This window comes from Vipera berus (genome assembly GCF_964194415.1).
Source record: "Vipera berus genome assembly, chromosome: 2".
NCBI classification, from domain to species: domain Eukaryota; kingdom Metazoa; phylum Chordata; class Lepidosauria; order Squamata; family Viperidae; genus Vipera; species Vipera berus.
This window is the reverse complement of record NC_138203.1, coordinates 212,228,720-212,252,148: the sequence shown is the minus strand read 5'-3', so window position 1 is coordinate 212,252,148 and position 23,429 is coordinate 212,228,720. Positions and strand designations below refer to the sequence as shown.

General features: G+C 43.7%; 1 protein-coding gene across 1 annotated transcript in view; it reads left to right on the top strand.

Annotated features, from left to right (window-relative positions):
* The first annotated feature begins 5,441 nt into the window (after nucleotides 1–5,441).
* Nucleotides 5,442–23,429, top strand: part of ADAM19 (ADAM metallopeptidase domain 19) — a 76,287-nt gene continuing 58,299 nt past the window's right edge. Inside the window, exons 1-2 of the mRNA XM_081319542.1 lie at nucleotides 5,442–5,578; nucleotides 9,811–9,890. Of these exons, the coding sequence (XP_081175668.1) occupies nucleotides 5,485–5,578; nucleotides 9,811–9,890 (174 nt within the window). The 5' untranslated portion in view covers nucleotides 5,442–5,484. The remainder of the gene's footprint in view (nucleotides 5,579–9,810; nucleotides 9,891–23,429) is intronic.

Sequence of the window (23,429 nt, the reverse complement as noted above, 5' to 3'; positions counted from 1 at the left end):
GCAGCATCATTTTATTATTATTCACCAATCCAAGAATTAACCATAGTATTCTGGTTCAAACGAGTCCCATTTCATTTCATTAAAATTATGACATTCCCCAGACAATGAAAAAAGATCAGAAATAATTTTGTGATAACAAAAAGGAAAAAGACAAACCTCACGTTAAACGTTTTAAGTGATAAAAATGCCATTATTTTAAAAAAAAATCAGCTGTAGCATACTGTATATAACATTTTGCTTGCCCAATATAGTGCTATTCCAGGGCAAAGAAAAATCGATATATTAATTTATAATTTTGTATGCAGCTTTTTATCTGACAGAATGGTAAACTCTGCAATATGAAGAATAAATTGCTGACTCTTGAAACCAGAAATTAAAGACTAATCTCATGGAGACATTCCTCTATGGTGGAGACCAATGATTTTGTCATATCTGGGATAAACCTCAAAGCAAAATCTGCTTATTAACATAAAACCTCAAGCTTTTTGTGGTAGTATAAGGGAAAAAGTTTGCCCATTTTCTTTCATGTGTACAAAAAATGTAAGCAAACAAATATTCAGGGTGCTGATTCTAAAAACAAACATTTGGCAACTCTGTTTATAAAACAACAAACCTACTACATTTTATCTTGCATAATTGGGCACAAGTCACAAACAAAATTTTAATGCAATTCCTGTTTAGAATAAGTTTTGTTTTATGCAGGCATCCACAAAGAAAAGAGGAAGAATGGCATTAATTCTTTACAGAAGATGGCTGACTGTGCGATGAATAATAATGATGATGATGATGATGATGATAATGATGATGATGATGTTGGAAGGGACCTTGGTCCAGCACCCTGCTCAGGCAGGAAACCCCTTACCATTTCAGACAAATGACTGTCCAGTCTCTTCTTAAATTTCAGCAAGATGCAGAGGTCTTCTACTAACTGTCTCTACATACCGGTATATTGTCTTGAGTGATCAATAGGTTTAATAGGTACAAAAGGCTGGCGCACGCAAAGTTGAATTATAATAGCACTACAATTTTCAAAAGCTATTACACCAATTCATAACTCTCATCACTTCATGAAGGTCTTTAAATTCATAGTGCCTTGTAAGTATATCTGTTATTATCTTTCCTGTGGGGTAGTAATCAGCTCATCAATCCCTTTCAGCTATGCATCTCATCCAGAATAGTAATTGACACCAATGTGCTTTACACAGTAATTTTCTATGATTTGGAAATTGGACTGCCAACTTTTATTGTCCTCATGCATAATTGTGGGACTAATTTATGCATCCAGATTAATTATCTTCAGGTATGTAGTCTGCTTCTGTGGATGAGAGGGTGACTAGTGATTGCTTTCTATTAGTCCAATTGTTCCCCCATAGTGAAATAAGTTTATACTCATGGATTTTCTGTACTTCCAGCCCATTTGTATCCATAACCTTCTACTTATCTGAAATGCTAACTACCGGTAGCATCAGATCTGGTTAAATTGGATGGGTGACCATCAAGAAACAGTAGAACCATAAGCTAAATTGGAAAAGAAAAATATCAAAATATGGTACTGTCGCCCCCCTCCATCAAAAAAGACATAGAAATATCCATAAGTCAACAAGACCTGAACTCAACTCAGAGAAAATTTTATCTGCCTAATAACAGCTGCCAATGCTTAGATTAATTTTTCTTCAATTTTGGCTCTGCTTGTTGGACATTCTGAAGATTTTAAGCAAATCGACTGGAAGACTCCAAGCTTAGAATAGAATTCTTTACTGGCCAAGTGTGATTGGACACACAAGGAATTTGTCTCTGGTGCATAAGTTCTCTGTGTACATACAAGCAACAAGTGATAAATCATAATCATAAAATATAATCATAAATCATAAGATTTATGATTGTGATAGTCATAGGATACTAAATAACAATCAACATAAATCATAAAAGGTAAAGGTAAAGGTTCCCCCGCACATGTGTGCTAGTCGTTTCCGACTCTAGGGGCCGGTGCTCATCTCCGTTTCAAAGCCGAAGAGCCAGCGCTTGTCCGAGGACATCTCCGTGGTCATGTGGCCGGCATGACTAGACGCCAAAGGCGCACGGAACGCTGTTACCTTCCCACCGTAGTGGTCCCTATTTTTCTACTTGCATTTTTACGTGCTTTCGAACTGCTAGGTTGGCAGAAGCTGGGACGAGTAACAGGCGCTCACTCTGTTACGCGGCACTCGGGATTCGACCCGCCAAACTGCCGACCTTCTGATCGACAAGCTCAGCGTCCTAACCCACTGAGCCACCGCGTCCCCAACATAAATCATAATAGGATACTAAATAAAAACAATCAACATAAATCATAAGGAAATAGGTAATAGGAAAGATGAGAAGGATAATAGTAATACAGCCCTACTAGGTTAGTGTGACATCCCAGGGCATAAGACAGTGTTGTGGGAATTAGTTGTTTAGCAGAGTGATGGCATGGAGGAAAAAACTATCCTTGTATCTACTGTAGTTGTTTTAGAATGCAATGCCCTGTAGTGTTGTCTTGAAGGAAGAAGTTGAAATAGTTTATGATCAGGATGTGTGGGGTCTGTTAATATTTTCACAGCCCTCTTTCTAGCTTTTGCAGTATACAGGTCCTCAGTAGAAGGCAGGCTGGTTGCAATTGTTTTTCTGCAGTCCTAACTATTTGTTGAAGTCTGTGTCTGTCTTGTTTGGTTGCTGCGCCGAACCACAGTTATAGAAGTGCAAATGACAGACTCAATTTCTTTGTAACTGTATCAGCAGCTTTCTGAGTTTTCTGAGTTGGTGCAGAAGGAACATTCTTTGTTGTGCTTTTTTGATGAAATTTTTGATGTTAGGTGTCCATTTTAAGTCTTGACATATTATAGAACCTAGAAATTGGAAGGTCTCTACTGTTGATACTGTGTTGTCTAGTATTTTAAGAGGTGGAAGAATAGGAGGACTTCTCCAAAAATCTACAGTATCAACCCTACAGTTTTGAGCGTGTTCAGTTCAACATTGTTCCAGCTGCACCACAAGGCCAGTTGATCAACTTCCCATGTGTGCAGATTCATTGTCAGCTGAAATGAGACAAATCACTGCTGTATCATCTGCAAACTTCAGTACTTTAACAGAGGGGTTCTTTGAGATGCAGGCGTTGGTACAGAGAGAAAAGAGTAGTGGAGAGAGCACACAGCCTTGGGAGGCCCCTGTGCTAATTGTACAGGTATCTGATGTGATTTTGCCTAGCTTCACCTGCTGCTTCCTAAGCTTGTGATCCACTTACAAGTGTGGTCAGGCACAGCGAGCTGAGTCAGTTTAGTGAGAAGAATATCTGGAAATATGGTACTGAATGACGAGCTGAAGTCTACAAAAAGGACCCTTCCGTAGGTTCTGGGAAATTCAAGATGTTGTAAGATGTACTGCAGTGACATATTAGTCTGCCAATCTATTTGCTTGACAGGAAAATTGCAAGGGGGTCTAACAGTGGATTGATGATGGTTTTCAGGTGGGCCAGCATTCCAAGGACTTGTTTCTATCTATCATTGAACCACACCAACATTTTTCAACGATTCCAAACTAGTGCTTTTTCTCTTGCCAAACAAACTAGAAAAATTACCCACAGTATTTGGGACATTGTCTTCCTTTGCAGATGGGTTGCTTGATGCTTGGAGCCATCATTACATTTGAAAGAAAATTATCTGTGACCATCTGATCAACCCAGAAGATGGAGCAATGGAAAATATAGCAAAGTACAGCTGCAATGTGCCTAGTTAAGAAGATTGTCCATAGCATACATACATTCTTGATTCAACATGAATCAAAGGAAATTATTCAGCTTCCTACAGGACTTGTTTTGTCAAACTTGAGATTTATTATAGTTACCATATAGCTTTTGTGGGCTACAACCCACAATGGCAGATGCCAGAAATACAACACTGATAATTCACAAAATAATAGTTTCAGGACACCGAGAAAGATCCTGATGTTCAGAATGAAAACAGAATCCTTCAGATGAATTCACTATTTCTTATTCTCTTGATTTATTGGATCTAACTCCAGTGGTCAGTGGATTTCATATGTAAACCAGCAATTACAGCTGCCAGAATGTGCTTTTTCTTTCCCAGTTTGTAAAAACTTTCTGAACAGCACTGGACTGGGCACTCTCAAAAGGCCTTTCTCAAGACAACAGTGTCTGCTGGGGTTGGGAAGGGGTCAACAGTGATAAGATGGTGAAGGGAGCATTGTGCTGTAAAGCCCAAGCTTTTTAACGTATGCTAAAGTCATTCTTTCTGCCTTCTTGTCTATTTTGGCTGCCACAGTGTACGCTTGCTGGCATTAGTCTTAAATAGGTCCTGTGGATAGTGGGAACTTGGTTACTCATAAAAGGAAATCAAATGCATAACTATAGGACGAAAGGTACTTGGCCCAGAAGCTATCTTGGAATTTATGTTGTTGTTAGTTGCGAAGTCGTGTCCGACCCATCGGGACCCCATGGACAACGTTCCTCCAGGCCTTCCTGTCCTCTACCATCTTCTGGAGTCCATTTAAGTAAATGCCTACTTCTTCAGTGACTCCATCCAGCCACCTCATTCTCTGTCGTGGAAATTATGGTTTGGACCATTTTTTTTTTAAAAAAAAACCTTCTTAACCTTCATTTCTTAATCTTAGCACTGGAGAATTCTGGGACTTGAAGTTCACACCTCTTAAAGTTGCCGAAGTTGAGAAACATTGATTTAGACTGTGGTGCTTTTCACGCCAGGGAGAGCAACTTAAAATATAGCCTCAACGATGATGTCAAAATTGTGGGTTCCCCACACAACTGACGTCTATGAAAAGAAACATGGAGAAAAATACTATTGTGGCTTTCACTCTACCTCCAGCACCGGCGGCGGCGGCGTCTTCTGGCAAGCAGCAAGTTCTAGACTCGCCACCAGAGGGCGCACCGAAAGGGCCATTCTGGTTACTGCGCAATGCGGTCCCCTTCGGGAGCTTGGTGGAGGCGCGCGCGACTTCTTATTTCCAAGGTTGGAGCTGCTCGGGGCCGTTGGCTCGATTTGCATGTTAAATTTTAAAATAAGGACAGGCGGAGGAATTTTAATCCGTCAGGGACTTTAGAACCCGAGGAGGCTCCTTAAAAGCAGACCTGATGGAAGTAAAAGATTGCACGTATGAATCCATCGCGCCATAGGCTTGGAGACTTGGAGAAGTAATACTCGCAGCAGCTTCTGATCAATTTTAAAACCGGAGGCACGAGAAAGTGGGAAAGAAGGATCGGTTTTCTCACTGGCATCTTTGGTGGATCCTCATCCTTGATACCGGGAAGATCTCTGACCAATGGGCGGAAGGATGGCTTCCGTCGTGGGCGGGCTTTAAGAATGGCCTTGAGTAGGCGCACGAATTCAAGGGGCTTGTGCCCAATGTCTTTGCAAGCCCGGAGGCATAGAGCGGCGGAGCTGTCAGTCTTCATCTCTCGGACGATCTTCTTCCCAGACCATTGGAAAAACGATGCCCATGTTGGCAGAAGGGGGCTTGGCTTATTGCATTGGCATCACCTTGCTTTGTCTAAGAGAGTTTGCAGCGGAGCCTTCAGGATGGACAGGTAAATGTTTGCCTCTCTCTGCAACTATGCACGCTAATATTATAATTAGAGCTGCTAATTGAGTAGACATCCAATCTATTCAACTAGACAGAGCAACTTGACTATGAGTGTAAATATCCTCAGCATTGGAAATAATGTTTATTTTTCCTTTAACCGGTAGCATTAAATAAAAGGGCATTTTGCTGGAAATAAATGCTCTCAGCTCTAGGGAATGGAGCAAGTATGAGATGTTAGCATTTCTGGGAAGAGGAAACAATGAGGTGTGTGGTTAGTTTTCATAAGTGCATAAGAATTTGTGCATAAATAACAGGCGTAGAACAGATTGAACAGAGGAGCAGAATTGCTGTTCCTCACCTCCTTGTTCTGCTTTTATTGCTACTGTAATTGTTCTGCTCCCAAGAAGGGTTAATTCAGAAGCAGTGCATTTGTTTGCGAAAAGATGTTCAACAGGTATGCCCAGGAGAAATGGAATTGCTGAATTTTTTTCCAAAACAACACCCACAACCTGGTGTCAGCAGAACCCCGAGGGATAGCTTACAGCAGCTATAATTTAAGAGTCACAGCCTCCAGTTGGATTGAGGTAGAAGTTTTTAATTTTAGTTTAATTGGAAAGGTAAGAGGAGAGAGAGCAGCTTGCCTGTTTCATGGTAGGCAAGTGGTTTTTGCACTATGATAGACAAGCCACTTCACTCTGGTCACTGCTGTCCTTGGTCATTTTTTTAAACATATTCTCTTTCCTCCCCTGAGAAGTTTTCAGCCAAATCAAGTGGAGAAAAAAATCTGCCACTTCCTCCTTTAGACTAAATGACAGGATGAATTATACATTCAAATATGTTTCTTTTCCAGCAGGTCTAGCACTCATCAGATGTGTCAAATATGTAAGGGAGTCAGTTGGGGCGGGGTGGGGTGGGGGTTGGAGGGAGGGAGGGATCCTACAAATGATCAAAACCAAATGTCCTCAAAGCTTTCCAGCCATGGATGGGAGGGATAAAGCAGCCGAGGAATCCACCAATCAGGGCAGTGGAAAACATGGTCCCCACAAAACATCACACCATCATTGGACAAAAGATAGAAAGGAGTTGAAAGTCAGAAAGGAATTCCTTGAGCCAGTGTTGCTTCCAGCTAGTTTACACACAACACTAGAGCAAGTTAAGGCTGGATAAGGAAAAAGCATGTATCAGGCATGAAAACTACATTTATTTATTTATTTATATCCCACCTTTATTTTTTATATAATTAATTCAAGGTGCTGAACATACCTAATATTCCTTCCTCCTACAATTTTCCCTATAACAACAATCCTGAGAGCGAATGACTAGCCCAAAGTCACCAGTCAGCATTCATGCATAAGGCAGGAGTAAAAACTTTGCTAGTTTCTAGGCCAGCACCTTAACCATTAGACCAGACATGTCAAACACAAGGCCTGGGGGCCAGATCTGGCCCGCAAAGTGGTTTCATGTGGCCCGCGAAGCCATCCTGGAAACAGTGAGGGAACAGCCCCCACTGCCTTGGCCCTGGCCCAGAGACCCTCCTTCTGCCAGAGACCCTCAGATCTGTCCCACTCCTGCCCAGGCCCCCATAGGCACCCTTGATGCGAACGATGTAGAGCTGGCCATGCCCACCCAGTAGGCCATACGCACTCTAGCCACGCCCACCCCGTAGGCCACGCCCACCCAGGCCACACCCACCCAGCCCCTTGAGGGCAACCGCAATGCTGATGCGGCCCTCAATGAAATTGAGTTTGACACCCCTGCATTAGACCAAACCTACGTTGCTGCTTGAGGTGGTCAGCGTAGGGTATAACTAGTGTCGATGAAAAATAATAGAGCAAAGATACAGCTAAGACAAAATACAGTAAAAATGATAGAATCTTAAAATAGAAATTGTATTATTGTCAGGATAATACAGAAGATAAAAGTAGTAACACCTAGAGCTGCAGAGAAGTAACAGTAAGAAAACAAAACTTAAATCAAAAATAGGATAAAGAATAAAGTATATGGAGGAATGCATTTGCCTCATCAAAAAACCTGTATCAGCTTTCTTATATTTACTTCAGTGAAGTAAATAACTTTCTTTTCTGAACATTTTAATAATAAAAGACTGTTTAAGTGTAGTAGACATTGTTTCACTTCCTGCCTGAATCTGTTACCATCCACAAACTGAACCAATGATGACTAAGAGGCTTATGCTTCATGTCAGGGATCCCCAACCCCTGGGCCACAGCCCACTACTGGGCCGTGAGCGGTTTGGAACCGGGCCGCAGAAGTGGCAGGTAAGTGTGCATGAGTGCAGGAAGATTCTCCACTTTGCGAGCAGTGGGCAAGTGTGTGCACGTGCACTCCATTTGCGTGACCGATGGGTGCGCACATGGACCTGCGTGTGCTCTTGACAGCTGCTCACATGGAATCATCCCCTCTCCCCTGCCCACCTGCCGGCCCACAAAGCCGGATAGGTTGGGGAATTCTGCCTTATGTAGGATAATACTTACGTTCTGCTCTCAGCAGTCACCAACCAAACCTAGAGATAATGTGCTTTGGGACAGCCTTTTTAAAAAATGGTTCCTAAACCTTGATTGACACACCAATGGCTCCTCCAAAGTACATCCCTTCCCCAATAATTGTTCATGGCCTTTGTAATGATGAGCACATATCTGAGCAGTAGCTTCCCTGCTCTCTTTCTGTGAAAAAACTTCTGATCAATTTAGAAATAAGGATGATTATAAATGGAATTACACATACCTACAAAAATAATAACTCCTTTTTCTGGTGAAAAAAACCGGTGACCAAAGATGATACTTGAATGTTCTGTTTTTGTATCTAGAGATCAGGCAATGTTTCACAAGACAGGTATGATCAGTGGTTGAGGGAACTAGATATATGTTAAAGAGAAGAAGTAGGAAGGACATGATAACTATCTAAGGGGTTGCTACAAAGAAGAGGAAGTCCACCTATTCTCCAAAGTACTTGAAGGCAGAACAAGAAGCAACGGATGGAAACTAATCAAGGAGAGAACCAACCTAGAAGTAAGGGGAAATTTCCTGACACTCATAACAATTAATCGGTGGAACAACCTGCCTCTAGAAGTTGTGGATGCTCCAACCCAGGAAGTTTTTAAGAAGAGATTGGACAACCGTTTATCTGAAATGGTATAGGGCTTCCTGCCTGAGCAGGGGGTTGGACTAGAAGACCTCCAAGGTCCCTTCCAACTCTGTTATTCTGTTCTGTTCTAACACTATTTTATTTTTCCGATATTTTTAAGTGTGTAATATGGTCAGATAATTTCTGTTGCAGGGCATATCCCAATAAACAATATGATGACATACATATTGGGTATGTCTAGTTTAATGAAGAGAAGGACGAGGGGGGACATGATAGCAGCCTTCCAGTATCTCAGGGGCTGCCACAAAGAAGAGGGAGTCAAGCTATTCTCCAAAGCACCTGAAGACAGGAAAGAAGCAACAGATGGAAAGTAATCAAAGAGAGAAGCAACCTAGAACTAAGGAGAAATTTCCTGACAGTTAGAACAATTAATCAGCCTCCAGAAGTTGTGAATGCTCCAACACTGGAAGTTTTTAAGAAGAGACTGGACAGCCATTTGTCTGAAATGGTATAGGGTTTCCTGCCTGAGCAGGGGGTTGGGCTAGATCAGGGGTGTCAAACTCAATTTCATTGAGGGCCACATCAGCATTGCGGTTGCCCTCAAGGGGCTGGGTGGGTGTGGCCTGGGTGGGCGTGGCCTACTGGGTGGGCGTGGCTAGAGTGTGTATGGCCTACTGGGTGGGCATGGCCAGCTCTACATCGTTCGCATCAAGGGTGCCTATGGGGGCCTGGGCAGGAGTGGGACAGATCTGAGGGTCTCTGGGCCAGGGCCAAGGCAGTGGGGGCCGTTCCCTCACTGTTTCCAGGATGGCTTCGCGGGCCACATGAAACCACTTTGCGGGCCGGATCTGGCCCCTGGGCCTTGTGTTTGACATGTCTGGGCTAGATGACCTCCAAGATCCCTTCCAACTTTATGATGATGATCATGATGATAATGCTGTTAAAGACGGAATATTTGGAAAATACTAGATGGGTCTTTTCTAAAAATAAAGGATACTGCTGAAGGGAAGTTGGAAATATCTAACATGATAAATGCTGTTGCTGTCTTAATGGATTATGAATCATGGGTTTTTTCCTCTGATGAATTTTACAAGTTCATAATAGATCTTTGAGCAATTCCTTATATTTCTCCAGCAATGAGGAACACTCCCCAGATGCCCCATGAAATTATAATCCCTCAGTGGAGAGCGGATGCAAGTTCAGGCAATCACAAGGTAGGTTTCTAAATTACAATTGCTAGCAAAGATTCTGTTATTCTGATGATTCTTCCAGATACTCATTTTTGATCTGCTCATGGCAAGAATGGCTTGCCTGTGGCTGGTTGCTCGGTAGCTGCAGTGAAGAACCAAAGCAACATAGTTTGCTTGTGTTTGTGTATGTGCGTGTGAGAGAGAGAGAGAGAGAGAGAGAAAGAAAAGATGTAGCCTTTTGAGGCAATATATAGGAAGACAATTAGACTGAAAGTTAAAATGAGTATCCCATTTTGAGGTTTGAATGGTTTGATACTAATAATTTCCTCTTCTGCAGAAGGAATCAACCTTTGCCAAAACCTGTCTAAATGTTAAGCGTTTGTTTTTCCTTCTCATGGGTTTGTTCTGGGGGAGAGGGTTTAAAAAAAGTCAAGATGATAGCTGAAAATTTGCAATTAAAGTCCCTGCGTTTTAACATCCCTTGTGCACACGACACATATAAAGAAAAAGGGAGGTCGATCACGCAGGCATTGCACCCATTGTCACCTTTAAACCTTTCCAGTGGATGTCTCTGCTGCTTCTCCTAGAAGTATCTATAAGATTCAGCTGAATCCAAAGTGAGTTGAATTGGAAAAGTTCAGAAGTTGTCTGGATCAAAGCAGGGCTTCTCTAGATAAGATGGAATGTAAATCCTTTCTCAATGATGTGGAGGAACAGGAAATATATCTCAGAATACTGATCACTTTTCTTCTTAAGCTAAGGAAAGCACCAGCCTACAGAGCTGCCCCAAAGTAGCTGATTGATTTTAAATGGTTCATCATTCGTCGCCATTCTCCAACTGCTGCACTTAGATTCTGAAATTTAGCAAAATATTGCCTGGATTGTCAGTGGAAAAGAGAGACTATAGAGACTAGTGGTTAACATATTACAGTTACAAGTGTGGGAAAACTGCTGGGTGTCCTCGGGCCAGTCTCTCCCACTCAGTCCTAGGCAGAAAGCAAGAGCAAACCACATCCACAAATGTTAACACCCCCCCCCCCCCAAAAAAAAAGAAACTTCATGGACTTGTCCGTGTAGTTGCCAGAATGAGAAGATCAAAAGGGGGGGAAAAGCAGAGAAACAAAACAGTGATAATAAGAGAAAGAGAAGAAAAAGCATATCAATTCTTTCCAACTGTAAAGGTACTCTTGTACAACAATTTTTCAGTCCAGTGAAGCAAATGAAGCAATGAAGCAAACTGGATCCCCTCAGAAGCAACCAACATGCTGAAAAATCTTAACTCAAACCTGCTGACAAACTATTAAAAAAAGAGCAGTTCTGTATATAAATACAAGGTGTAAATAAACCTGGCATATACTTGCATATATTTTATTTATTCATTTATATCCCGCCTTTATTATTTTTTACTCAAGGCAGTGAACATATCCCATACATATTTGTCCTCCTATTTTCCCTACAACAGCAACCCTTTGGAATGAGTTGGGCTGAGAGTGGCCCAAGGTTAGCCAGCTAGCTTTCATGGCAAGGGCGTGATTAGAACTCATGGTCTCCCGCTTTCTAGCCCAGTGCCTTAACCATTAGACCAAACTGGCTCTTTATGTACAGAGAAACACACAGACACACAAACACATGCATAGAATCTGTTATCCATATACAGGTGGTCCTTGCTTAACCACTTCTGTTTAGAAACCATTCAAAGTTACGATGATGCTGAAAAAAGTAGCTTTGGAGTCAGTCCTCATGCTTATGTCCTCCATTGCAGTGTCCTTCCAGCCATGTGGCACTTTGCAACCAGTAAATGGCACTTATGACCATCACAGCGTCCCAGAGTCATGTGTTTGCCATTTTCATGCTTTACAGACAACTTCCAGTAAACAGTCAGTGGAGAAGCCAGCAGTAAATTCACTTCAGGCAGTCCTCAACTTATGCCAATTTGTTTCACAACTGTTTGAAGTTACAGTGACACTGAAAAAAGTGAGTGAGAACAGGTCCTCTCACTTACGTCTCTCACAGTATCCCCCAGCCACTTGATCAGAATTTGGGTGCTTGGCAACTGGCATATAATTATGACCACTGGAGCATTCCATGATCACATGATCACCCTTTGCGACCGGAGGACTTCTGATAAGCAAAGTCGAGGGGGGAGGGGGAGAGCCAGATTTGTTTAATGACTGCTGTGATTCGCTTAACAAGCATGGCCAAAAGATAGGAAATCAGGTGTGACTCACTTAACAATTGCATCGCTTAGCAACAGACCTTTCAGTCCCAATTATGGTTGTAATTGACTATAGCAGTTGCATGATGTCTTGCTTAATGACCATGAGTGCTTCACTTAATAGCTGCAGCAAAAGTAAGGTCATGGCCATCACAGTCATATGATGTCTTGTTTAATCACATGTCACGTGACAAAGTTGCTGATGCCAATTGACATATTGTAATTAAGCAAGGACTAGCTGTGTGTGTGTGTGTGTGTGTGTGTGTGTGTGTGTGTGTGTGTATAGGGGGAAGTTATATACTTCTTTCCCATTTTTATCCAACAGACGTTAGGAAGCTTCAGATTTTTAAACTGAATATTTGGATTTGACTTTGGCAAGTCAGGTGATCTCTACATCAGTCCAAGGAGATTCATTATATTTTCTCAAATGGGCTCTAGACCAAAGTTTGAAAATTCAAACTTTGATTCAAAAAAGATCCCCTGGTTGCAATATTTTATGATGTACAATCCATAGCTGGTAATGCAGGTGGTCTTCAACTTATAACCATTCATTTAGTGACTGTTCAAAGTTACAACAGCACTGAAAAAAGTGACTTATGACTATTTTTCACACTTATGACCATTGTAACATCCCAGTGATCACGTGATCAAAATTGGGATGCTCGGCAACTGGCATGTATTTATGACAGATGCAGTGTCCCGGGGTGATGTGATCACCTTTTGTGACCTTTTCACAAGCAAAGTCAGTAGGAAAGCCAGATTCACTTAACAACCATATTTGCTAACTTAACAACCGCAGTGATTCACTTAACACCTATGGCAAGAAAATGGGGCAAAACAACTTAGCAACAGAAATTTTGGCTTAATTGTGGTCATAAATCAAGGGATGCCTGTAACCTTTACTGGAACCAACTGGTTATACTTTTTTTATATTTCTGAGGTACTTCTAGCAAATATGCATAATTGCTATTGTGCAAATGAAAATACTTTTTAAAGCTGAAGAGCCTTTTGTCTGTTAATAAATGTCTTGCATAACTTTCTGCTTGGTTCCTCTTGTTGCTTCCTCTTTCATTACCTGGGATAATGTGTGAAAATGCTTATCTCAGAGTAACATATTAGTTTTCATAGTAGTGAAGCTTTTGATGTGGAGGTCATTTTACAGTATGATAGAGGTCCTGAATAGAACAATGAAATTATTTGTGTATAGTTCATATAAACACTTCATCTTTTGAATCATCAATTTTTATTGTGGATAAAAGAGGAAATATGCAATATGTTACCACAGCATTAGATGGGTTGCCTCTGAATTGCTCAAACTGCCACAAAAAAGATAAAATTGCCTTTATATTACTAAAATCTCATGCAAGAACAGAATGGCATTGAAAAAAGTGACTTATGATCATTTTTCAGACTGTTGCAGCATCCCGATCCATGGTCACATAATCAAAATTCAGATGCTTGGCAATTGACTCATATTTATGACAATCGCAGTGCCTTGGGGTCATGTGACCAGCTTCTGCAACCTTTTCACAAGCAAAGTCAATGGGGAAACTAGGTTCACTTAGAACTGTGTTACTAACTTAACAACTGCAGTGATTCAGTTAACAACTGTGGAAGAAAAGTCATAAAATGGGGCAAATTTCACTTCAAAAATGTTTCACTTAGTGACAGAAATTTTAGGCTCAACTGTGGTCATAGGTCGAGGACTAACTGTATACAAATAGTCCTCAACTTACAAAGATTTGTGTAGCAACCATCCAAAGTTACAGTGGTATTGAAAAAAAATTATTTATGACTGGTCCTTGCACTTACAGCGGTCATAGCATCCCTCCAGACACGTGATCAAAATTCGGGCTCTTGGCAACTGGCATCCATTTATGACAGTTGCCTTGTCCCAGGGTCACGTGATCGCCATTTGCAACCTTCTCAGCTGGCTTCTAACAAGCAAAGTCAATGGGGGAAAGCCCGATATTCTGTGTGGCCACGTGATTCACGTAACTGCAGTGATTCCCCTAACCATGGCAACCCAATCCCCCCCCCAAGAACTGCTTTGCTTAGCAACAGAAATTCTACTGCCAATTGTATAGTAAATTGAGGGCTATGTTCTGTTCCAGCCTACTACCGGCCCTGCAGAAATGTCACGGACAATCCCTTTTCAATAGTCAATAGGCTGAAAGTAAGCCAACCAAATTTATTTACACAAATGAAACGAAACAGATCCAAAACAGAGCAAAACAAATACTAACCACAACTAAATCAGAAGCTGTTCAAACAGTTGCCTTCAGCAACCAGCACCTCCCACACATTACCCTTTTAAACACAGTTTCAAGGCGTGGCTTCTCTTTGCCTCCTCCCGAGATGCCTCATTGCCCTCCTTTGTTCATTCCTGCTTGTCTGCCTCCTGCTTCGAGCATCCTTGAACAAAGCCAGCTGTGAATCGTCTTCGTCCAAGCTTTCAGGCTCACACAGCTGGGTCTGAGGAGGAACAAGATGGGAGGGGCCTGGCTGAGAGCTCTGTGATGCCTCAGAACTTTCCTCTGCAGGCTCTCCAATCCCCCCCTCCTCCTCCTCCTCAGAATTGTCCGATTCAGCTGCCGTACCCACAGGCTGATACTGAATCACAGCAGACTACCTATATTGGTAGATGCAGACTTGGGTGCAGTCAGGACATTGTTTCTTATGCCTAGTTCAGGACCATTAAAGAAATCCTGAAAACATAAAAAAAAATCTTGTTTATGCATTTCAATTGGTCATATGGCTCTTCCCAATTATTATATATTTATTGCTTTACTTTATAAACCTCTTTGTATATTTGGGCGTCCATAGTCACTTTTTTTTGCCATCTAATATCTTTGGTAAAGTGACAGCCCAGACTATACACTGTGATAACTGCTGGCTCTTGCTTAAGGAACTGGTGTTATATACAAGACTCGGATAGTATGAATCAGGAGTAATGATTGGATTCAACCTCTCTTCGTTTTCTATTGCTCCAGGCCTCGGGCCAATGTTGAGCATTCTTTTAGTCCCTACCCAGTTATTTTCTATAGAAAAACAAAACCAAGTGCAGGGAGCAGGTTTTGGTGATATGAGATCATTCAGTTGTTGGTCTTTGCTGTTCTGACTGTATGGTAGCAGCAACCAAAATACAGTGAACACACGCAGAATGTTATTTCCTTTTCTGTGCATGTGGCAGTGTGCTTTGGTTCAATATCCTTTGAGTTTCATTTGTGACCAAATCTTGCAGAGTAAAGGATGGGAAGGATGTGGTAGCCCTGTGCCTCATGCAGGAAAGAGTATTGTTATTCTGTTTTTTGTTTTTCTTGAGTTCAGTGTTACATAGATTGCCTAACAAAGAAAGGCATTGCACAGAGAGCTGTCAAGCTGGAACTCTGTCCACCTCTTTATCCTGGGGGGTGAGCTGTATATCTGTGCAGCCTGATTAACTTAAAGGAAGAAAAGTTGTGCTGAATTTATCCAATGGAGAAAGGGAGCTAGCGATGCTAAACTGCAGACTCAATATTTATTATCTTGTCCTTCAAATTGATCATATTTTAGCATTGTGCATGAATTTAACTGAATGTAAACTGAAAAATTCTAAGAGGAAAAATTCCTGGTGGGTAAAACAAAGAGTTCTTCCATGGCATTAATTTGAGCAGTCCTAAGGCATTGTGAATGTCCTGTCTTTCATTCTACTGTAACCTCTGTTCTGATTCATATTCCCTTGCTTCAGTTAAATTCGAAGAGAAGGAACAATTTCTATGGACCTTTGGCATCTTGGGAAGCATAAATTGAGACAGTATGCAATTGAAAAATGTAAAGATCATAACTAGGGAAAGAACAGCAACCACAACCTCACAGACATAAATACGCTTTAAAATGAAGTAGAACCAGTGCTTTTTTCCTAAAAAAAAAAGTGCCGGAACTCAGAGGTGCTGTCACTGGGAGCAATGCTGGAGTCTTGCTACGGTGTTGCTGCCCATCCTTTGCACCCCCGCCCCTGCAGCTCGGAGCCACACGCCGCGGGGATTTCCCTCCCCACAGCCGCCGTGGGGATTTCCCTCCCCACAGTTGCCATGTCGTGGCCCATGCTGAGCCCCCACCCGGAGCTGCTCTGAACCCCGACCCAGAGCTGTGTTCCTCGTAGCAGTGGTCTCCGGCGCCAAACAGCTGATGGCCTACGGCACTGGCACTCGTTCACTTACTGCCCCATTGCTTCCAAATGCAGTGAGTGAGCAAGCAAGTGGCATTTGGAAGCGTTTGGAAGCGACGGGGCAGTAAGTGAGCGAGCGAGCAAGAGGCCTTTGAAAGAGACGGAGTGAATGGGGGAAAGACTGAACGAGGTGACTTTGAAAGAGATGGAGGAGTGAGTGACAGCGACTGGAGGCTTTTGCGAGCAAAGGGTGAGAGAAAAAGGGAAAAGTGAGGGGGAGAAGGGAAAAAGAAAAGGCACTGACTTCTGACTTCCTGTTACAAGAGTAGAAGGAAGCATTAACATTGAATCTCAACTTTTTGCTTTTCTATAATATTATAAACTAGCCATTTCTATAACAATAAATGAATCTAACCAATGAAACCCAAAATATCCCCTTTTTTAGTCATCACGTTTTTGACACCTTGTTAAGCACTGGTGGTGCTTGAATATTGTCATGTCCTAAAAGTGGTACAATTTCTGAAAAGGTTGAAAAGCCCTGATGTAAATGCAGCCTAAATAGTTTATTGCCATCCTATTTGCAAATAATATCTTACTTACCTAGTTGAGATGGTGTAGTTGGGCAGCAGGGAGGGGTGCAAAGTTCCTGCCTTCGCTGCAGACAACTTGCCTGTGCAATGTTTGCTGGCTGGGTCTTTTGGCGCACTCAGCATCAATTCCTATTGGCTTTCAAAAGCCAATAGGACAGGCATAGGCAACCTTGGCTCTTTTATGACTCATGGACTTCAACTCCCAGAAGATGTTACATAACATAACATCAACTGGAAGATGTTAAGCTGTCCTTCTGTTTCTTTCCTTCCCAAAAATTGTGTTAATGAGTCCTCTCTAAGCTCTGCTGATCAGCTTGTCCTGGATTGTTTTGCCGCAAAACAGAACATCTCATTTTAGATATATCACATATAATTGAAGATTGTAATTAGTTGCGTGTGCACATTCAGCAAGTGTGATATATTTGTGCTGGCATTTCTAGGCCTCTTTCCAACCACATCCAGAAAAATTTGTAACAAACGTTAGAATTCTTAAGGCCATGTTTGGTATTTCCCAGCAATCTGTTATTGGAAGGAAAAAGCAATCCCTGCTGCGTTACTGATCCCAGAGAAGCATTTGCATGTATGCAGGTATCCTTAGGGTGCCATAGTTATGGATGAGAAATATTGGTTGCAAAGTTGGCATTTCTGGATGTAATACATATATTTTGGACTTATTTTTGTTTCTTTGCATGTTTGATATTTTTAAAAGGGCATATGCTACTGACTACACTACCAAACATGGCCTTAAGAATTCTAACGTTTGTTACAAATTTTTCTGGATGTGGTTGGAAAGAGGCCTAGAAATGCCAGCACATATGTAACATCTTGCTAGGATACATGACCACTGCTTGTCCAGAATGTGAAAAGTGAAAGATTGTGACTAAACAAAATTTTAATGTACAGATAATACCACCAGAAATTATTTTAGCCTTTTTAATAAATGTTATTGATGTTAAGCTCACCATGGAAAACATCATATATTGTTATGTATATACTAGGTTAATTATTTAAAGACTGAAGTGCAACATAACTAGATTCTAAATAATCTATTTTTCAAAACACACAAGTCCAAACAGTAAAAGTAAAGTCCAAATTAAGAATATTTCTTTCTTAAGAATTGTTTAATTTAAAGTGGTTTAGTTGTAATAGATGGTTAGATTCAAAATAGTTTTCAAGAGTATGTACAAAAGATACTATTTTTTTCTAGCATCAGCTAAATTAGACATATTATATTGAGAAAAATGTTTCTCTTTTCTTTCCTGTTACCTTTATTGATTTCATTGCAGAGATGTTAACATAGGAAATAGATTATTTTGTTATCTAATTTTACCTTCCAAAAGACAGAAGTAGATGAAAAATGTGAGGTTCTTTCCTGTTGGCTTTTTTGAATTACCGTATATACTTGAGTATAAGCCGACTCGAGTATAAGCCGAGACCCCCAATTTCACCCCCAAAAACTGGAAAAAGTTATTGACTCGAGTATAAGCCGATCCGCCGTTCTGCAAGCCTCTGCCGCCAGCAGAGGCTCGATCCGCCATTTTGCAAGCCTGAATACACAGGAATACCCTGTGTGGCCGCGGCTCGTCGGCAGGTCTCCGTTCCTCCTGCCGACCTTTGGGGAGGTTTGGGCGCCTCCCCAAACGTCGGCAGGTCTCCGTTCCTCCTGCCGACCTTTGGGGAGGTTTGGGCGCCTCCCCAAACCTCCCCAAACCTCGGCAGGTCTCCGTTCCTCCTGCCGACCTTTGGGGAGGTTTGGGCGCCTCCCCAAACCTCCCCAAACCTCGGCAGGTCTCCGTTCCTCCTGCCGACCTTTGGGGAGGTTTGGGCGCCTCCCCAAACCTCGGCAGGTCTCCGTTCCTCCTGCCGACCTTTGGGGAGGTTTGGGCGCCTCCCCAAACCTCTGCAGGTCTCCGTTCCTCCGCGCAGACCTGCCGACCTTTGGGGAGGTTTGGGCGCCTCCCCAAACCTCGGCAGGTCTCCGTTCCTCCTGCCGACCTTTGGGGAGGTTTGGGCGCCTCCCCAAACCTCCCCAAACCTCGGCAGGTCTCCGTTCCTCCTGCCGACCTTTGGGGAGGTTTGGGCGCCTCCCCAAACCTCGGCAGGTCTCCGTTCCTCCTGCCGACCTTTGGGGAGGTTTGGGCGCCTCCCCAAACCTCGGCAGGTCTCCGTTCCTCCTGCCGACCTTTGGGGAGGTTTGGGCGCCTCCCCAAACCTCCCCAAACCTCGGCAGGTCTCCGTTCCTCCTGCCGACCTTTGGGGAGGTTTGGGCGCCTCCCCAAACCTCCCCAAACCTCGGCAGGTCTCCGTTCCTCCTGCCGACCTTTGGGGAGGTTTGGGCGCCTCCCCAAACCTCCCCAAACCTCGGCAGGTCTCCGTTCCTCCTGCCGACCTTTGGGGAGGTTTGGGCGCCTCCCCAAACCTCCCCAAACCTCTGCAGGTCTCCGTTCCTCCGCGCAGACCTGCCGACCTTTGGGGAGGTTTGGGCGCCTCCCCAAACCTCCCCAAACCTCGGCAGGTCTCCGTTCCTCCTGCCGACCTTTGGGGAGGTTTGGGCGCCTCCCCAAACCTCCCCAAACCTCGGCAGGTCTCCGTTCCTCCTGCCGACCTTTGGGGAGGTTTGGGCGCCTCCCCAAACCTCCCCAAACCTCGGCAGGTCTCCGTTCCTCCTGCCGACCTTTGGGGAGGTTTGGGCGCCTCCCCAAACCTCGGCAGGTCTCCGTTCCTCCTGCCGACCTTTGGGGAGGTTTGGGCGCCTCCCCAAACCTCCCCAAACCTCGGCAGGTCTCCGTTCCTCCTGCCGACCTTTGGGGAGGTTTGGGCGCCTCCCCAAACCTCGGCAGGTCTCCGTTCTTCCTGCCGACCTTTGGGGAGGTTTGGGCGCCTCCCCAAACCTCGGCAGGTCTCCGTTCCTCCGCGCAGACCTGCCGACCTTTGGGGAGGTTTGGGCGCCTCCCCAAACCTCCCCAAACCTTGGCAGGTCTCCGTTCCTGTTTGGGGAGGTTTGGGCGCCTCCCCAAACCTCCCCAAACCTCGGCAGGTCTCCGTTCCTCCGCGCAGACCTGCCGACGTTTGGGGAGGTTTGGGGAGGCGCCCAAACCTCCCCAAAGGTCGGCAGGAGGAACGGAGACCTGCCGAGGTTTGGGGACGTTTGGGGAGGCGCCCAAACCTCCCCAAAGGTCGGCAGGTCTGCGCGGAGGAACGGAGACCTGCCGAGGTTTGGGGAGGTTTGGGGAGGCGCCCAAACCTCCCCAAACAGGAACGGAGACCTGCCGAGGTTTGGGGAGGTTTGGGGAGGCGCCCAAACCTCCCCAAACGTCGGCAGGTCTGCGCGGAGGAACGGAGACCTGCCGAGGTTTGGGGAGGTTTGGGGAGGCGCCCAAACCTCCCCAAACAGGAACGGAGACCTGCCGAGGTTTGGGGAGGTTTGGGGAGGCGCCCAAACCTCCCCAAAGGTCGGCAGGAAGAACGGAGACCTGCCGAGGTTTGGGGAGGTTTGGGGAGGCGCCCAAACCTCCCCAAACAGGAACGGAGACCTGCCGAGGTTTGGGGAGGTTTGGGGAGGCGCCCAAACCTCCCCAAACGTCGGCAGGTCTGCGCGGAGGAACGGAGACCTGCCGAGGTTTGGGGAGGCGCCCAAACCTCCCCAAAGGTCGGCAGGAGGAACGGAGACCTGCCGAGGTTTGGGGAGGTTTGGGGAGGCGCCCAAACCTCCCCAAAGGTCGGCAGGAGGAACGGAGACCTGCCGAGGTTTGGGGAGGTTTGGGGAGGCGCCCAAACCTCCCCAAAGGTCGGCAGGAGGAACGGAGACCTGCCGAGGTTTGGGGAGGTTTGGGGAGGCGCCCAAACCTCCCCAAACGTCGGCAGGTCTGCGCGGAGGAACGGAGACCTGCCGAGGTTTGGGGAGGCGCCCAAACCTCCCCAAACGTCGGCAAGTCTCCGTTCCTCCGCGCCCTGCCTGCCTGCTTCTTTCCGCTGCGGAAAGAAGCAGGCAGGCAAGGCGCGGAGTTTGGGGAGGTGCGCGCGCACCTCCCCAAACCTCCCCAAACTTCGGCAGGTCTCGGACGGCGGTGGCTTGGGAGAGGTGCGGGCGATCCCGGAAGCACCAAAGCCTCGGCCGCGCACAAGTCCTCGGTAAGTTTTTTTGTTGACTGGAGTATAAGCCGAAGTGGAATTTTTCAGCCCAAAAAGTGGGCTGAAAAATTCGGCTTATACTCAAGTATATACGGTAGCTGTTTTAGATTCTAAAAGTTTAGTTCCTAAAGAAGTAACCCTGTAAATAATTTTAATGTCCTCCTCTAGTGCAGGGTAGGCAACCTTGGCTCTTTTATGACTCAAGGACTTCAACTCCCAGAATTCCTGAGCCAGCATGGCTCAGCTTGGAAACCTCTCCCTTTCCCCTCAGCATGGCTGGCTCAGGATTTCTGGGAGTTGAAGTCCACGAGTCATAAAAAAGAGCCAAGATTGCCTGCAATAGGCTTTCGAAAGCCAATAGAGGGAGCTTATTTTTTTTTTTTCAAAAAAAGGTGCCGGAACGCCATTCTGAGCGTTCTATGAGAAAAAAAGCCCTGAGTAGAACACATACAGTAAGCATCTTTTATGTGGGCGGAGGTATTTCCAAGGATTTGGAAGTGTTTGATATTGACATAGTATTAATGAAAATGAACCAAACAACCCAAAAAAGATGGAGGTTAAATAAAAAGAACAGAGAGAAACTAAAATTATCAACCAATATTCTAGTTTATCCAATTACCAACCAATATTACCCAATTACCAATCAATATTTTACTTTATCCAAAAAGAGGAGGCGTCCTCTGACAAAAATAAAAAAAAATCCAAAGGCTTTGTAGGTGGAAAGGATTGTGGCATGGCTGGAAAGCTCATTGTAATAATTTGAGGAATGTAGGTAATAGAACTTTAAAATTAAAATAGACATTTTCTTTCATAGTTAATGAAATTGTATATATAAGATGACATCACAGAGAGCTACCAGAGTGTAGTGACCTAAAACCTAGGGGTTGGACTAGGGCTGGGGAAGTCCAAACTATTGTCCTCCCTCAACCAAAGAAGCCCTCTAGGAGCCTTTGGGGCAACTCACTTAGCCCAACCTGCCTCACATGGTTGTAGCTGTGAAATAGAAGACTACCATCTGAAATTCCTGGAGGAAAGACAAGATATATATCTAACAAAGAATAAACAGATAATGGATGGATGGATGGATGGATGGGTGGATGGATGGATGGATGGATGGAAGGGGTCAGCAACATTTAACAGTGCACTGAGTCATAAAAATATGCTTGGACTCTAGATAGAGTACAGTACATATTCTTTATCTTATTGTTTGTGTGCTCAGCATTTAGTGAATGAATGAATCTGTAATTATATTTAGTCAGCTGTAGCTGGGGGATTTATATTTGTGTGGTGTATCTGTATCTATGGTTGACCACAGGAAGTAATGTTTTAATGTGATGTTATCTGAGAAGATAGAATCAGGTTTTTAGATGTTTTTTGAGGTTGAAAGCTTAAAAGTAAAATAGGTATGTTGTGGCTTAATAATCTATTTAGCTTTTAATTTTCAAGAACACCACAAAAATTATGCTACGGAAAACAAGTGATTTGCTTTCAACTTTTATCAGTGTGGTCTGGGGAGTTAGCCTCTATAGATTGTGAAAAATGAGCTGGGGGACTGCATACAGGCTTCATGTTTCTATCCCACATGAAAAGAGAAGTAATTTAATTTTACAAAGAGAAAACAAGACCTAATCCATGATGGTTAAAAAACAAGGAATCTATTCACCTAGATCAGGGGTGGGAACCATGGTTTCCCACCCCTGACCTAGATAGACTATGTTCCCTGTATCCTGTCATAGATATTAGGGTAGAAAAAAGAATGTAGAATACAAATACTGTACAGAAGGTGCAATGTTCTACTAAGTAGAATGTCCTACTAAGACTACAGGGGACAGATGGTTATGCAAAGCTATGAAGATGACAGCAATTCTTTAATAATATAATTTGAGCTGCAGGGGCCCAAATTGCCATTTTCCTTCCTGTTCATTGACAGTTTTAATTCATTATATCTAATATGTATGCTGGCAAGGTTATGCAGGGGAAGGAGACAACAGCTTGTTATTTTGTTCATGTTTGTTGCAGTGCCTATATTTGGTTCCTCAGCTCATAGTTGACAGTCACACAGAAGATCACTCTAATTGGCCAACTTCCCCACAGATGTAGCAAGAACTCTATTACCTTCTTTTTCAGAACCTGCTGCCAGTAACTGTCACAACACATTAATTTCCTTTTAAGCTGGGTTTTCTCTATACAGTTGGTCATGTTGCATGTCCATATACTGTAGAAATGATGGTGGCAATTAGAGAAAAGGAAATTCTTCAGATTGCAACATCTGACACCAAGATGTTTTAACGGGCTCTTAAAGATACTGAGTGGTATGTCAAGGAAAAGATTATAACAAATGTGGTTGAAAATACTTGGTGATATTTCAAGAGGCCCCTTGTTGTACGAAGACATTTGGTTTGACCCCTTTTTCCAGAAGCCACCTATTCATCAAACTGGTATCAACCAGAAAGCATTGTACAGAGGTAAATTGGTAC